The sequence below is a fragment of the Ambystoma mexicanum genome, chromosome 4q (genome assembly GCF_040938575.1).
Source record: "Ambystoma mexicanum isolate Mex_15411 chromosome 4q, UKY_AmexF1_1, whole genome shotgun sequence".
Lineage (NCBI taxonomy): Eukaryota > Metazoa > Chordata > Amphibia > Caudata > Ambystomatidae > Ambystoma > Ambystoma mexicanum.
In genome coordinates, this window is record NC_090928.1 from 1,126,123,975 (window position 1) to 1,126,141,367 (window position 17,393).

The following is a 17,393-nucleotide window of genomic DNA, read 5'->3' on the forward strand; positions in this document are numbered from 1 at the left end:
TGTTGCTGGCTTTCCACCTCTTTTCTCAATAGTTTTATATCTTTTAAAAGTTCAGATAAGCTGCTTGCTACTTTTTCTACAGCTCAGTTCCGTTTCTTATTGACGCTTCCCCTCGACTCACAGGCTGTGATATACCACTTGGCTTTCTTCTCCTTCGAGTCAACATGGAGACCAACGTCTCTTGCTGGCTTGGTTATCAGCAGAGGATGGTCTGGTGTACCGTTGCCATCTGCTGCAACACACGCTGGCCTTTGTTAGTCCTTTGTTTCCCTCTGCAGAGGTTTTAAATGCCTTGATCGGGTCACTTCTAGCCTTGTCACCAGCTCAGTATTCGCCGTCTTTCGCCTCCTCTCCAACTGCCGTGCTGAGTTAGCCCTCACGTTGTGCGGTCTGCCTTGCTAGTCCTGTGCTCTCGTGCCCCACCTTTTATCCCTGTGGGGAATGGAAAGGACCCTCAGCTGTGTGTGATTCTGGTCAATTGCCTGACTTTGCCTGACCCTTGTATTCAGACATGTCAGGTAACATTTTTATCATTTATCCATTATCTGACACGGGGTACAAAGGTATTTGTGTCAAAAGGGGGAGTTTTGTCCTGAGAAATTCTATTCTTCGTCCTAGGAGAGTTGGTACATTCAGAGAGGTGAGATGGGTAGGGTTTGTGAAGAAAACGGGAATGACAGGGATTATTATCATGAAATGAACAAGGGGGATTGTGGGAAAGGGAATGTGTTTTATCTGACCAGGTTTGGAGTGAAGGAAATAATCAGAGGGACGGGAAAATGAATGATCTGGAGTATTCGGATAGGCAACAGAAAACCAAGGATTCTGGGAATTGTGGTTTTTGATGATAACAGGGTTTGGGTTCCTAGTTGAATGTTATTAGGGGGGGCTTCTTCAGGTGGCAAGGGGTAGATGTATAATACGCAAAGAAAATCTCAGGGCCTTTCGTCTTTTTCTCCTTTCACGATGTAGTACTGCATCTCACTTGGGGCATTTCCCAGAGCACATCCCCGTGTTCCCCTACCCAGGTGATCCTCCCTCGTTCGTCCACTCCCATGGCTGGGATCTGAGAGCGCCAGCCCTCCCCTGGCCACCTGAATAAGTGATCCCTGAGGTTTACTTGGGAGAATACCCTCAGGTTTCTCACAGCAAGAGATGTCTACTCCCACCATAAGGCCCCGAGCAGAAGTGTCTACATGATGGGTCGCGCCCTCTAACAGGTTCTGAGCCTGAACTCTGGCATCGGATAGGCCCTCTAAAATCTTCCAGCCTGTCCCGAGGGATACATTCCTGAAAGTCGGAAAACTCCTTCAACAGCTTGGGATTAGCCGCTGCCAGGATGACTTCAGACCGGAATTGGAAAATACTATTTTTCCCCAATGGCGTCGTAAGTTTGACCTCTTTTGACGGGACTTGAGAGGCAGCCATAGATGATGTTGAGGACGGCTTAGGCTGGAGCGCAGCTGCTGCCACCACGGTTGATGAGGGGAGTGGGCCTGCAGTCAAGGGTAGGTCTTCTGACGAGTGTAGCTTGTAGCAAGCGTCCATTTTCCTCTTGATGTGCAGCCCGGAGTGAGGATTTTCCCAGACCTTACGGGCTTCAGGAAGCACACCCTTTTGAAGGAAAAGGCCTGTGCGCTCCTGTGCCGTAAGCGTTAAGGCTCCTGAAAGTACACCTTCTTGTGGAGCTGTAGGCTCGGGTATTGGATATCTAGCAACGCCATCATATCCACGACCCAGTCATGAAAGGCTCTGAGAAAGCGGGCAGGTCTCTGCTATCCTGGTCCGTGTCAGTTGTGGCAGGAACAGAAGACTGATCCGCAGAACGTGGTACCTCAGACACTGTGGGCGTACTTGTCTGAGCAGCTGGTGTCTTAAGCACTGGTTAAAGTGTAGGCAGTGGTGGTAGTGGAGAAGGGGGCACACTACCGAAACTTGCTGAGGGGTAGTAGGAACAGGCTGTGGCTCGAGAGACTTAGGATACATTTCTTTGAATAGATCCATAAAGTATGCCTTTATCGGGTCAGAGTGCATAAGAGCCTGGAACCTGCCAAGGAACGCATCCTCAGAAGGTGGTCTAGGCAGAGGAGTGGGTAGAGCCTGGTGCGACAAACCCCTGGGATTGTAAAGAGGCTGGTTGCCAGGATGGCGCTCCACCAACTGGATCCACATAAACTAAGGGAGCTGACGTAGGAGGAAGCGAGACTGTGGCAGCCGAAACCGAGCACCCCAACCCATTGGAGGGCGGAAAGGATTCCTATTGTCCACATTCTGTGGAAAAAGCTGCTCGGACCCAAAAAAAAGGCCCATCTGCCCCAGCCATTGAGAAAACTGGTGTGAAAGAGCTAGTCAAAATGGCTGCCTCAGCCCGCATGGGTTGAAACGCCATTTTGTGACTGCCTGAGGTGATCCGATTCACAGGTTTCAAAGAGGCCATTGTCACCACAGGTGTTTCAGGGGCTTTTTTTAATCCATTTTAGCCTTGTGACAGGGATCCTCGGCAGAGCCGGTACTAGCAGATCTAGAGCACTTTTGAGCACCCTTGGATTCTGCGAAACAATTAGCCTTAAGTGAAGGATCCTCGGCCGGGCCAGTACTTTAAGACTTGGGGCCTTTGACCACCTTTGCCCCCTCAGCAGGATCGGTTCGACCACAAGATTGTTTGTGGGAAGGCTTAGGCTCACACCTCATAGCCAGAGCCCCTGGAGAAGGCCCCTCGATCATGCCGGTTTTAATTATAGCCCCTAATCGGGGATCCTCAGGAATAACCCTGGTACCCTTAGTCACTGTACAGGAAACCTCGAGACTAGGCTTGGTACATTTAGTTCCAGACTTGGAAACCTCAGGAATAACCGGTTAAAACAGCCCCAGAAATGTTGGGCTTAGCCTTAGCCCCCAGATGGGGAACCTCGGATGAATATCCGGTCCTGACAGTCCCTTGACAGAGGCACTCGAAGCAAGCTCTGGAATCCAGGTTAGATCCCTTTCGGGGCACCTCAGAGAACCTGATGCCAGAGCCACTTGGGCCCCTCCAGGAACCAGAGGAACCCGGGAAGGAGTCCCCTGGCCGGGGTGCCCTGAAAAGGAAGGAACTTCCCGGACGCTTGCTTTTTTCAATGATGATCTGCCGTAAATGTGGAGGAGGAAGCAATTGGAACACCTCCTCCAACCTGACCAGCCTATGCTGGCATGCCCAGACGGAGGGAGTCGCAGTAGAAGCAAGAGTCCCACCGGTGTTCCGGGCCCTAGCACTCCAGACAGAGAGAACGGGGATCCTCCCTTGCGAAACAACCTTCGCACGAAGAACAGGACATGAATCTCAGACGCTCCGGCATAGACCGAGGAAGAAGACTGGAAACGGAGCAGGAAGATGAAGGACAAGGGAACAAAAAAAGAATTTCCATATGATGCAAGTGTTTCCGAACCCGGCTGCACGGAGAAAAGGGCTGAAGGGTGATTTGCGGGGCTTAGGAAGGCGGTCTTACGGTCACATGTGGTGGCCCTGCGTAAAAATAAAAGAAGCCCAAAAAATATTTTTGATGCTTCAAAGGTGCTCGGGTCCAGAAGGATGGTATGTCCCAAGAATATGGAGGAAAGGGGACGGGGCACCGGAGTATAAGCGACTGGGAAGATACGAACACAATGAGTTCCTGCCTTGGACTGGTGGGCCTAACCAGCCCCAAGACAAACTACAATTTGCGCCATCCCTGGAAGAGCTGCAACCTCCACGGCCTGCAATTCACCAATACCCGAGGACCTTTGTTGCATTGCTGTGCCCGGTTTTGCCTGGAACTTTGTGGGCATCCTCCTAAGCCTGAAGTGACAAACCAGCTCCCCAAAGTCCCTTTACCAAAGTCGAGGGCTGAGAAAAGGAGAAGAGTCTAGCGCTGTGACAACCGTCCTGCAACCAAACCTGAAAAAGGCACCAACAAGCAAGAACCGTGATGATCCTCTGCTAGGCATCCATCTGCACGAGAGCAGTCGCCAGATCCACTGAAGTCACTTTCTTCTGTCACCAAGACCGAGAAACCAGTGACCGGGTCTGCTGTCACCTCACCGCTGGAACCGTCCTGCAGCAAATGCTTTCTTCACTTGAAGGCACTGCTCTACTCCTGGGTAAACTTACCTGGAGTGTGCTTGTTGGATCCTGTGATCCTTGGGCTATAGATAGCCTGTATCTTGCACCCTCGAGATCCCCATACAGTTACAGTGGGGTGGACAACCTATTGTACTCTGATCCCGCCTTAGAACATTGGTCCTTGGGCCAACCCTTCAAGGAAGCATCTTTATTTCCTGGACAAGTGAAACCTAACCTTTACTTACCTGCAAAACCAAGAAGAGATTCTGTTGAACTCTGCCACTCTGAACCTTGTACTCCCTTTTTCCCGCATTTTCTAAACAACCCCATGTCACTGGTGGCCCGGTCCCCCGACCCCTTGAACATTGTGAAACTCTCATAAGATAGGGTTGGAATCTTTAAGACAAAGTTACAACAACAACAAAAAAATCAGAGTTTGGAAAAGTTAGCATATATGTTTTAGTTGGATTTACTCCCAGGGTATGGAGTCTATGTTTGGGGGTCACTATGACACCACTGTGTTACTGCACTGCGGGTGCTGTGTAACACACTTACCAAAAACTACATGAAACCCTATGCAGTAAAAGACCCCATAGCCCATAAAACAGATTACAAAGTCAAAGGATATCTCAAATCATGTCTAAGAGTGGGAGAAAGGGAGTCTCACTCTTAGCAGGAGAAAAAAATAAACCCCAAAAATCCAGCAAAGCTGCTGGGGGACTCACTAGGTTTGGGAAATTAGCCTTAACAGAAAATTCTCCCTAACAAATAATTATTTAAATTGTGTACTTAACTGCAGGCAGCTATGCCATGTGATACAACACTTTGTAAGCTAAGAATATAGTAGTTTGTACTTCGGCATTAAGGGAATGTGCATTATGCTTCTGTGAAATCATTTGCTTGCTAACTTGTAATATCTCTGAATGCACTGCAGTTCCCCCAATACCTCCCTTTTGCATTAATGCTTTAATCTTAAATGCTTCAATCTTCTCTAGTTAAAAAAAGAGTGGAGTAATTTTTTGTGTTTCAGTTCTTTGGTAGAATGTGGTCTTGTTTTTAAACAACTTGAATGCAAAAATTGAATTGTACTGTAACTATCACTCATTGATCTGTTGCCAACTATCTTTGAGAGAACATGTAATCTTACTCCTGTGGGGTGCCATGATTTGAGGGAAAGGAGTGATACTCAATTTTTAGTATAAGCAGTCAAAGCTGATCATGGAAACTATTATTTCAATCTCTACTGTGACATCCGACCATACTATACGATTATCGGTCCGTGATCACCTCCTTGAGTCGCCAAGGAACAAACTAGACAACTAAACAGTGTGCATGCTAGCATTGCAATGTTCCACAATTCCTCGCAAAAAACATTATGGTTTCTGAAATACATTCCCAAGATGTCCCAAACTGTGCAGTTGCGACAACTAACGTCTTCTGTTACAAATTCAGCCTCTCCTTGGACTTAGTTTCATGTTGGTATCAAATATGTATAGAAACAAAAGTTACTATTCTCATGAGCACACCCCCATAGTCTAAGGACTGGCATGTCAGTTGTGAACGAAAAAACATGCCTGTTAAAGTCCTCTTCCCATACTTTCATCTACTACACAAGGGTAGAAGAGAGGACTAGATCTCATAGACAAATATAAAGACAAAGAATTCCGATCAAGTGAAACATTCTGAATTTAGCTTACCAATTTTTCCTCCGAATTCAAGACCCTTTATATTTACTTCTGCTTTCTCAAGATATTTCTCTTCTCTTAGTACCATTTCTTTTGTTTTAATTTCTTCTCTTCTTGGGCGCAGACTATACCGATGTAGCATCTGCTTGCTTTCAATTGCCTGCTCATTTATCAACTACACAATAAATTAAAACCGAATCAAAATAAGGAGTCATGCATGGTTTTAAAACACACTTGCATTGGCAAAAAAGGTTTTTCTTCAAACTCTGTTGGATTCTATCATAAGAATTGATAAAAGTATGCCATTTCATCACTAAACAACAAAACTGAAGTATACTGTAAACATTACGCATATTGGTAACTAATTCCTTTAGACCTTTACGCCCTTTACGACCTTTTTGAATAAATTCAATTTCGAAAAAAAAAAACAGTTTATAAGAGGGACTGGGCTACAATTTTCTTGTACCTATTTCGCTGCGTCCCTAAACACAAATGGGTTCGACCATGATTAAATGGTAATGGAGCAGGTGTGATCATTAAAAAAAGTTACTTACATTAGTGATAAAGGCCTTCAGGGTATTTCCTCCATACTTGTGGAATGTTGATGCTTGCAGCACTTTTGCATCGCAAACCCCTTTCATTTGTAAACTGGAGTCAGTGTGCAAGTGCAGGAATCCACATCTGGACTCGTCCTGTCGGGGTCAAACTAAAAAAAGTGCATACTCTATCCAACCCATTTTAGACTATGTACCCATCAACCATTGATGCAGCTGGCCCCAACAGTGCTCCTGTCTGCCATCTTCAGATTCAATTAGAACACAATGGCTGAGTTTATCAATGAGCATCACGGATGCGCATTACATATGCATCTGAGAGCCTGTAGACTGCACGTGGGTCGTAGCGGTGCACAGTATAAATCAACATAACATCTATGAAAGGTACTAACCCTGGAGAACCAGTTACATGCAGGTGACTAGTTTCTTCTACAGCACTGGATATTTCATATATTCGTATTTATGGATAAATCCCAAAACAATAATTTTCAATACATTTTTAACGCTACTATAAATCCCTGGTTCCTGTCTGACCTGTGCCCACAAAAGAGTCCCAGATTCTTCCTTATATTTACCATTTCTTCCAGATTGTCAGCAACAGTGCCTCCTGTTTGCAAAGGGCAAGAGTCAAATACTCACCGTAATATGGAAGGCTTGATGTTTGGCTATTTGATATGCAATCGCTGACAGATGGGGTTTTCGCACATCAGAGTGGTTTGAAGAGTACCAACATTAATTCAGTCTCGTCCACGTTGTCACTATGGGAGACCTTGAGGTTTTACGTAAGTGGCATAGGTATTTTAAGTGGAGCCGATATCCCGAAGGCTATTTGAGTGAGGATGAAGTCAGAAAAATGATCCCTACAGCAGAAAAACAGCAACGGTGGTGGGAAGGAAGTATTAGCAAAATTACAGAACAAGTAGAACTGTTCAGAAACACCACTTACTCTGAAATCAAGCACATATACAAACCAACAGCAGCTAGACAATATGGAGAAAGAAAGGCCTGGCAGATCCCGACATGGCCAATCAATAGAAAGGCAGGAAAACCGGTATCAGCGAATGTGGACGAAAAAGACAACAGCTCCACACATACAAAGGAGATCAGTTCAGTATTGTCTCAGGAACTTTTACACAAAACTATAAGACACCAAAGTGGTATTCTCTCTTGAAGCGGCAACAAAGACAATGGACACTGCCACCTTCACTAAACACGGCACACCAAACCGGAAGAGAAATGGGGTTCTTACCACCCTCACTACTTAATCTACACATAAAAAAGTTGGTTGAAAAATCAAAGCAAACCTCATCATGCCATATATTAAGGTTTTTATACACCCAGATCAGTCTGGTTTATGCCCGGGCGATCCACCCAACTGAATTTCAGGAGAACATTTGGTAAAATATAAAAACTTTAATTTTTTTAATTTTATCAGTTTATCACAAACCTTTAAAATATTACAAACAATACACATGAAAAAAGACAGATTTTGTCATAAACGTTCTCCTAATAAACCCCTCCAACATCCTTCAAGTCTCATAAATTGCCTTCGTTGCCCATCAAGTAAAACCATACTTAAATGATTTTCAATTATCGATAAGAAGCGGGTTAATGGCAGTAGCAATTTTATGTCTAATCCCTGAAACATATAGTCCCACCAATCTTCTGCAGAGAGGGAGGGCCGATTTAGGCTCCAAGGTCTCAGATGGATTGTTCGTTCTGTTCGTAGCTTAGTGCAGAACAACACTAAATGCTTAAGGGTTTCTTTGTCTTGAGAGCAGAATCTGCACATTGGGTTTAAGTTTATGTTACATTTCCATGCACGTAATCGCTCCTTGGTTTTGAACATGTTTAGACGCAACATCATGAACAGCCTTCGTTCTTGAGGATCTGGAAACAGCTAGTTTTAGCGTTGTGGGCTGTTGAATGCCTGTGTTTCGAGGGGCACATCACTGATCATTTTTGCGGCGGCTCTTTGTGTACAAGTTTGATCCCAGTCAGCGTGCCAGATTTTTAATTTTGCCGCGTTTGGATTGTCATGAAGCATGTCCAAGCTGATTTCGTGTTCTTCCAATAGCCCTTTGCATCTCTTGATCCACATTGACACAATGCTCGAATTAGCCGGTGTCGCACAGTGAAAGATGTCAAATTGTGGTATGTGTGCGCAGAAACGAGTTTTTCGATACAAGCCCAGCAAACTCCAGCAAATCCTAGCGTGAATCGATGAGTGATAGCTCGTATCTTACACAAACAGTCATGGTTCACTTTGGGAGGACCAATGCCTTGGACCAAAAATAATTTTCTAATGACGACCATACTTTGTGGGAGCAGCCCAATGCGTTTTCTGCTCCATATAGCAAAACAGGGATTACTTTTTGTTGATAAAAAGCCAGCAGCGGTTTTAGTGAAAATTTTCCACATTTCTTGTGCATAATCACTGCTTGACTCGCCAGTTGTCTATATTTAATTTGGGTTTCAGCAATCCATGGACCGTCATTGATGGATGAGTTTATTAACATTCAGAACTATTTTACGCTCTGGGATATCTGGAAGGATTCTGGACCAAAGAACCATTTCAATTTTTTAGCCTTGTTCGAGCTTCCGCCATTCAAGTTCTTGAGCACAAGAATTTCGCATTTTTTTGTGTTAAGAGTTGGTTAGTTGCAACGTATTGATAGACAGCATTTAATTTTCTTTGTAGGTCGACAGATGTTACGTCCATCAGGATCAAGTCGTCGGCATAAAGAAGCCAGCTTAGGTGTGAGTTAGCTACTTTTGGTGGGAATGAGTTTACTGCATCAATTGTTAGTCCTATGTCCGATATGAACAGACTGAATATTGCAGCAGCTAAAGGACAACCCTATTTTACACCCTTAAAGGTTTGAATTTGTGCACAGTGTTCCTGATCGATCGAGATTTTGATTGAAGTTTCAGTATGAAGTTCTCGAATAGCTGCGATCAGGTCCTCCGGGCATCCACAGTTGCGCAGTTTGGACCACAAAAGTGACCTGTCAATGGTATCGAACGCGTACGAAAAAAATCAATGAAGGCTAGGTAAACCATTGTATTAGATTTTATCGCCTCCATTTTAATCAGGTTCAGTAATAACAGTAACAACAGAGTTAGCAAACAGCCCACCTGTTTTACGAACCCAGATTGCCTTTTGTCTACGTGGTTTGATTTGTTTGCCCAGGCCACCAGCTTTTGTTGTAAGATTGTGGCGTAAATTTTGCCTACTACGTCCAACAATGCGACAGGACGATAGTTTTTAGGGCTTGTTCTGTCTCCCTTCTTAAATATCGGGATGATGACTGCAGACTTCCAGGATTTTGGTTTTCTGCAACTCCTGTTTATTCTGTCGAATAAGGCTACACATAGCTCCGCCCATGAGTCTGGATGCGGTTTGATGCTGAAATTAGTGCGGCCATCCGGGCCCGGGGCTCGCAAGCGTTTGCGTTCTTAATTATTATCACAATGTCGTCTTTCAAGAAGACGAAGGCCCATGATTTGAGAGGTGCTTCTACAAGACCACTTGGTTGCTTGTTTGCTTTGTAGAGGTCTTCGGAATGGGCTATCCAGGATGATTCCGAGACCATACATGATTGTAAAGCTGTTTGAGGAGCTTGCGTGTTATTAACAAGGCTCCAAAAATCCCTTGTGTTTTTATTTTTTAATGTCGTTAGCATTTGTTCCGCATCGTTTTGTATCATGGCATGCTTGTGTAGCTTTAACCAGTTTTTATATCTTTGCTTCACAGCCTTTAATGCCCGTTACGAGAGTCGACACCTAAAAAATGAATTCTCCAGAGTTCGCCCTGCATCGTGCGCTTTTGTTTTAGTATCTCAAGGTCAAAGCAATGTAAGCAAACCAAGTTCGAATGTTTTAGGGTGAACTTTTTTGATTTGAATTGGGTCAATAGTTGGTCGTATTCGAGGTTTGTACCGAGTTGACAATATAAGATCATTTAACCTTAAGCGGACTCTGTTGGATTCGACCAAGATTTTGTGAGCCCACGTTGAGTTTTGAACATTTGGTGTTATTGAAAATTTCATTAACATGTCGTGGTCGCTATTAGATGTTCTACAGACTTTCAAGGTTTTTATTCTTGGGTGTAGGGCTTCGGACACAAACATGTAATCTATAGTAGAAGAGCGATCCTCACGGTGCCACGTGGCTGTTGATGGTATGTCTTCCCGAGTATTTCCATTTCGCATTTGGAGGTTTCGTAAACTCATCTCATTAGTCCATGTCTGTACCAATATTTATTTATCTATTTTTGAGGACTTGAAAAGGTCGATGTTAAGGTCACCACAGATGATTATGTTTGCCCATCCTGAGGCTTCCAAACGACTTTCAAGTAGTTCTGATAACTGGTCAATATAATCTAGCTTTCCCGCTCTTAGATGGTTCCAATACAAGTTTAGAATTGTGATCTGATCAGTGATATGCTCGTATGGTCTCAACATTTCAATGGATGTCTCTTGGATGTAAGGAGAATGGTTAATCGAATTTACAATCCGCCAGCCAGAGGTTCTTCCGACAATAGTTACCAGGCCTGCCATCGGGCGTCCTTTTGGTGATTTTATAGCTGGATTTAAGGCGACCTCAAACTCGGTTGCTACCAGCATGTCACTTAACCAGGTTTCTTGGAGACATGCTGTGTGGAGACCGTCGAGCCAGTTCGAATTAAACAAGCATGTGGAGCCACGTGTGTTCCAAGGGGCTAAACTACACACTTGTGGGGTCTCAACTTCCTGGCGTTATTGCTGGGATTTCGTGTTTAATGCCCCTGCCAACCATTGCTACTCGTTTATCGATGTAGAATTTGAGGTTTTTGTCGCAATCCCATTGCTACTTTCAGAGCCTCCATTCCCTTTTATTGTAATTCTTATTTTCGGGTTTGGGCCGTCGAGTACGCCTACGTAGTCGCCCATGGGCGATAAAGGAGTCATTGAGGGAAGCTGTGGTTTTCCAGAAGTATGGACTGTTTCGTGAATATTCAGCGAAAGCCCTTTTGGGTCTGTCCCTAATGTACTCCTGAGTGACTCAGCTGCCAAGCATGGTTTTGTGGTCGCTAACTTTTGAAGTGCCATTTTTCCATTAGTAAGTGGGCATGACGGCTCAGAAGGTGTAAACTTCTAGACATCGAAGCCTAGTGAGAGCAAGGGTACAGTGGCCTCTAATATTGTTGATGCGATTAAAGATAAAGTTACGTGAAGGACCGCCTTGTCGTTCTTCCCTTTGCCTGGAAACTCCATGATTTTTAAGTCATTTGAGCTTATTGCACGTAGACGTGGTACAAGATGAAGTAACTTGATTAGATTGCCTCGATTTAAGATCAGATTATCGTTAGACTCCAGTCTCTCAATGTTTAACTTGTGGACCATGCTCTTGTTGCTGTCCATCTCAAAGAAGCTTACTTTAGGCATTTGAAGGCTTCTCTCTGCAACAGTTCCGTTCTCCCTCGTTCTTTTGTTAACCTGGTGTCCGGATACTGGCAGATGCGACGAGCTGGTCACCTGGGCCGTTTGCGTTGCCCAATTTGGCAGATTGACGGGCATTAGACCATGAACTCGCCGGGCTACTTGCTTGAAGGTTGACTGTCTGCATTCTCCTCTCGTGCATTGTCATGAACACCAGACTGAGTGGAGGTGGAGGATGTGCTTGGGCAGTATCCGTTTCTACGATAATGTGACAGATTCTTTCATGTGTCGCTCTTTCAGTGGCCGGGTTTCTAGAGGGGCCCTTGTCAGTTGGACCTTGGCTCAAGTCAAGTTTATCAAGGACTATTTTGACTTTTGGAAGTATGTTTATAGCCTCACTTGGACTGGGCGCCAGAGTTGGTTGATGCTCCGTATTTTTTATCTTCTTGCATGAGTTAGTTGATTCATCCAGGTCTACATACTCCGGGTCGTCATATGTAGACAAGTCTAAGAGCTCAGACGGTATGTCATTCGATGAGCTTACAGGCTTCACTGAGTGATGCTTTGAAGGCGTTGGATTCAAGAGGTCACTGTTGGGGAGAATTCTCTCTTTAGGCTGAATTTCCTAACCTAGTGAGTCCCCCAGCAGCTTTGCTGGATTTCTGGAGTTTGTTTTTTTCCTCCTGCCAAGAGTGAGACTCTTTTCCTCCCACTCTTGGACATGATTAATGGTATTCCTTTGACTGGTAATGTGTTTTATGGGCTATGGGGTACTTTACTCCATAGGGTCTCATGTGTTTTTCCTATGTGTGTTACACAGCACCCTCCGTGCAGTAACACAGGGGTGTCATAGTGACACCCCACCATAGACTCCATACCCTGGGACTTACTACTGCCCCCATGGCATGTAAAGTCACCATTGGCTTTACTAGTTCCAAATTATTAACAGAAACCAGTACAAACCATCATATTGTGGACGTACTGGTCGGGGCAATTCGATTGCCCCGGGGTCTGTTAGTCGAGGGGGCACGTCTCCGTCCCCCCTGATCGAGTTTTGGGTGGTGGCAGTGGAAACTACTTTTTGTATTCGACCGCAAATATTTTCCTATGGGATTTTCCCATTGTTAGAGGCTACCAACTTTAATTATTTAATTCTCATAGCCTCGAACATACCGCCGGTTTATTTAATTAATATTAGTTCTCCGGTTGGTATTTTTTGCCAAGACTCGATTCTAAAATGGCATTTGTGTTCTCTTCTGTGACTCCAACCCATGTCGAACCCTTTGTTCCACTTTTTGGCGGGCTTCTCCACAGAAGCCTCCAAAAGTGGTGCCACTCTGTCTGGGTACCACAGGGAGTGTGGGAGGGGGTTTAGGCACCCTGGACCGAGTTGCCTTGGTAACTCAAGTCGCAATCTTGTGTGATTGGCCCAAGTGGTGAGCCGGCCGGCTCACCACTTAGCATGTTTGAGTGACAGCTAGGCTGAGTGAATGGGGGTTTTCTGCATAAAAGCAGAGCTTTGGGGACTGGAACTTCAGAAGTCGCCACAGAACCTGAGAATCTGACGAGGGAGAAGCTGAGCTGACCTACCACGACGACACCACCGGTGGAGCCGTGCAGAACCGACTCACCACTTCCCGACGACAGAGAAGATCTCCCGGCTGGAGAGGTTTCTTCCCCTGACTGGTGGGCACAACCAGTTTTCCTTTCTTTCTTCGCACCCCAGCCCGGTTTGTGGTCGAACTGCCTGTGCCAAGCACCCCGGCGGCCGGATAGCCACTCACCACTGAACCGCAAATCACCGGACTGCTCCTTGTACCTGAGAAACTCCGCGGCTGGTTTCTTCCCTGGCAGTGCAACGGACTCCTGTCTTCCTCCAAAACGAGATCCTCTCTTCCCCCGGACAAAGCACCGACTTGCACCCGCTGCCAGGAACAACTGCCCCCGCTGGAGCGTTCTCACCACTTTAAGGTACCGTGTCCGCCAGGCCTCCCTTTCTAAAGATTGCTACAAGGTAATAATAACTCCTTAACCTTCTGGACTGGGCTGGCCGCCTTGACCCTCAACTGGTCCCTTTCTGTGGTCCAATTCCTTTTTGAACCTTTACAAGACTTTTGTGCACTGCAACCGTGTGACCTTGGACACATTTCGTTTGGATCCTCTGAAAGTGGATCAGGCCTCTTTGAACTCTAACTTCACGGTGTTACTTTGCCTTCCTCCCTTGTTGTGTTCTTGAAAAAGTATTGGGATCTGTTTCAATTTGTTCTCTGCCTTTCTCTCCCTTTTTAAAACGAACTATTAGAGTGCCATCTACGTTAAGCGCTCACCGCTGTCTGAAAATAAGTGGGGCTTTACTTAAGACTTGTCTAATGTTCTTTTAAGGGAGTGTATATCTTTTAGTGACCGTGTTTTTGAATTGCTTACTATTAGTGCCTGTGTGTTTTTCTAGATGTGGTTTTAAATAAATAATTATATCTCTTTACACCAAGCCCCTGATCAGTGTTTACTTGTTCTATTGTGTGCTCTTGACCTATTGTGTATACTTTGCATACTGCCTAACTCTTCTTGAGGGAAGTCTGACTGCTCAGCCACAGCTATCAAGTGAATCTGTGTGGTACAGACTGCTACCAAGTGGGTTTACTGCCAAACACCTGTAGGCTTAAATCTTTTGCAGTGGTCCCAGAGGGAACTGCACAGGTTTTTGCCTAACAGTCACCATGAGATTGATTTTTATTGTTAGGTAGTACAGTGTCTACTGTTGGTTTGTTATTGTCATTTGACACTATTTGGACCACTTTTATGTTCCGCAGGAACTTCCGTGCACCGTTTAGTGTGTTGTTCTTCCTAGCCTTTTGATTTTTTGATTTCTTTATGATTTTCTTAACAGTTTGTTTTGTATGAGTTTTATCCGGATTACTTGAGTTTTGTGACCCACCGGTGAAGATTGAATAGACGTTGGGATGCGCCGCTACAGGAGGTGATGGGTATACGCTTGATACCTCCTCAATTTGTGGGCTCACTCTTGAGGTCGTTGCTGTTTGGTTGTCGAGGCGTGCTTGATTAGCATTACTTCTGGTTTGTTCAAATGCGGTATGAAATGAGATGTCAGCAATGTTTGAGCTGACGGATGTCACAGAAGTTTGGTGTCAGTGTCCGGGCTTGATCAATGACTGCATGTCCTTACTTGCTGAAGCCAATTGGGCCGCATTGTCCTTACTTATATTAGGTGGAGCCACAATATGTTCTGTCAGATGACCCCTCAGGTTTGATGACTCTAAGGTTTTCTGCAGGCTGGGCCCTCCAAGTTGGTCTTGGTGTCTTTGATGTGACAAATTTTTCTCTTGCTCGCCTTGAGATCTTTTGTCTGCGATTGAGACACTTTTAGATTTGGTGTCACCTGGTTGTCTTGGCCCAGTCGTTTGTATTTCATCGTGTTTGAATAGTGTGAGTGCTTCTCTAGCGACTTCGGCGAACAATTTTTTGTCGGTTGAATCACTTTTTCTATCATCACTTAGTAGTTTATAGGCTGTGTCTAACCTTTTGATTCCTTCATATTGCTCTGTGTAGGATTGATCACATGTTTTTTCTAGCTGAATCAGTTTGGAATTCATCAAGGCCACTACAGTCATCAGATCTTTAGTTGCTTCATGTATGTTCTCATACAGTTTCATGAAGGGAGCTAAAGAGATCGCCATGGATGAAATTAGTAGGGCTTGAAGCTCAGTTGAAGGCATAGTAGGGGGCACCTCAAATCTAGAGGCTTGAGGTTGTTGATTGTGAGCCTTAGATGGATGATCTCTGTTACGCCGAATTTTGGGAAATGGGCGTTCCATCAAGGATGAGTCCGAAGTGTCCTCATAAGATGAAGCCTCGTCACAGGACACCAGGTCTACAGCTTTAGGCTCTTTCCTGCTCACAGATGTGAGTCTTTTTTGGGATTTCAAATGCATGCCAGATACATCGTGCAAGGAATCCCCATTGAGCGGGTGTTCAAATGTTTTCGCTCGTTTGTAGCATACATTCACCATATATCCTCATTGGCTGCAATCAATTGGGCGTTTCGTTTTAGTGATATTTTGTTCTGGGAATCAGCAGGTAGCATGGTGCCTTTATGCAGTTTTTCAGCACAGGCTTTGTTCATGAGAACTAAATCATGTAGTACGTTGTTTACAACGTCAAGGGAGTCTCTTCTTGCACCATTTCTTGTGTCACTTGTTGGCGGTGCCATTGCACTGACATCCTGCGGAGCGAAAGCCTCGTCACATCCAAAGGCAGACTCGCAGCATATTGATTCCAGTCTGAGGCTGGGTAAACAAGACACATTGCCGTTATGTGCCTCGAGGGGCGAGTTAAAGGGATGGTCTAGTAAAAAATTTTATTTAAAAAATAGATAGCCCACATAAAAAAAAATATACTAGCATCCTCCGTTTTAAAACTTCCTATGTAAAATTTTGAGCTATTCAAGCTCAAAATTCGAAAAAGCAAGCACAGGGGCGCCGCCATTTTGTGAAATGGAGGCCCTCCTTTGCTGGCTTTTGCGGCACTAATGAAGGAAAAGCCAGCCAGCTGTAGTAAACAAAGTCTACCGCTGGGTGGCTTTCCCTTCATTAGTGCCGGGACTCGGAGGACGCGGACCGGAGACCAGAGCAGGAAAGCTGCAGCTGAATCTCGGTAAGTGCTATTTATTTTTCTTACAAAAAATAAGCACTAGCTGCGTTTTCCGGGCTGGAGGAGCCCGGAAAACTTAGAAATAAAACCGCAGCTTTAAAAACGTTGTATTTATGTTTGCGGTCGCTTTTGAAGCGACCGCAAACATAAATACAACGTTATTGTGTTGGAAAACGCTGCAGTTTTTCGTTCCAAGTTTCTCAGGCTCCTCCGGCTCGGAGGAGCCTGAGAAACTTGGAAAGAAAAACCGCAGCGTTTTCCAACACAACCGCGTGTGTTTCTGCCTCAGCGTCAATTAAGCCAGTTATGTCTGGTTCGCAAAAGTTCAGGGATCGCGTATGCTCGAATGAGTGGTTAATTAGAGAAAGCGCATTCGTGTTGTTCACCTCCAGGGGTTTGCTTTGTTCCTCCCCTGGAATCGCGCTTTCAAGGGACTGTGCATGGCCTTCACCAGGGCCCGCCCCCTCGGCTCCGAGACCACAGACCGACGCGCTCTGAGAGGCGATCGCGCACTCCCCCAGGACTCCCGAGACACCGCCCGCTCGCTCGGCAACTTCAGAAGGTGGGTAAGTGTGAGTTGGACGTTTAGTGGGAGGGAGGTCTTGGGGATGTGTGACTAAATTGGCAGCCAATGTTGTTTTTGTGGAGTTGGGAGAGGCCGAGATGACGACAGGCTCATTAGGTAAACTGCATCGCCTGCGGCTGCCTCGCCGTCATCTGCCCTTACTAAGCTTATTTCCAGACAGACAGTTTCCGATGACTGTGAGGGGTTACCTAGGGTGCCATTCATAGGGGCCTCATTTATTACGTCGGTGTTGGGGTGTGCCGCAGGCTCTATGTCCGAGTCACATGAAAAGTAGCGGCTTACTTTTGAGGTTGTGTGCGATCGTTGTGGCACTGCAATCTCAGGTACTCCACCGGCACAGTCGTTTCTGGGCCCACGTTCTCAATGCGGGAGAGGGTATGTCCAACATTGGTACGGCTC

General features: G+C 45.4%; 1 protein-coding gene across 1 annotated transcript in view; it reads right to left on the reverse strand.

The window, feature by feature from the left end:
• The window catches only part of LBR (lamin B receptor), a 1,228,970-nt gene that overhangs the window by 703,297 nt on the left and 508,280 nt on the right, over nucleotides 1-17,393 (reverse strand). The window contains exon 5 of the mRNA XM_069608704.1: nucleotides 5,776-5,938. Coding sequence (XP_069464805.1) covers nucleotides 5,776-5,938 — 163 coding nt within the window. The remainder of the gene's footprint in view (nucleotides 1-5,775; nucleotides 5,939-17,393) is intronic.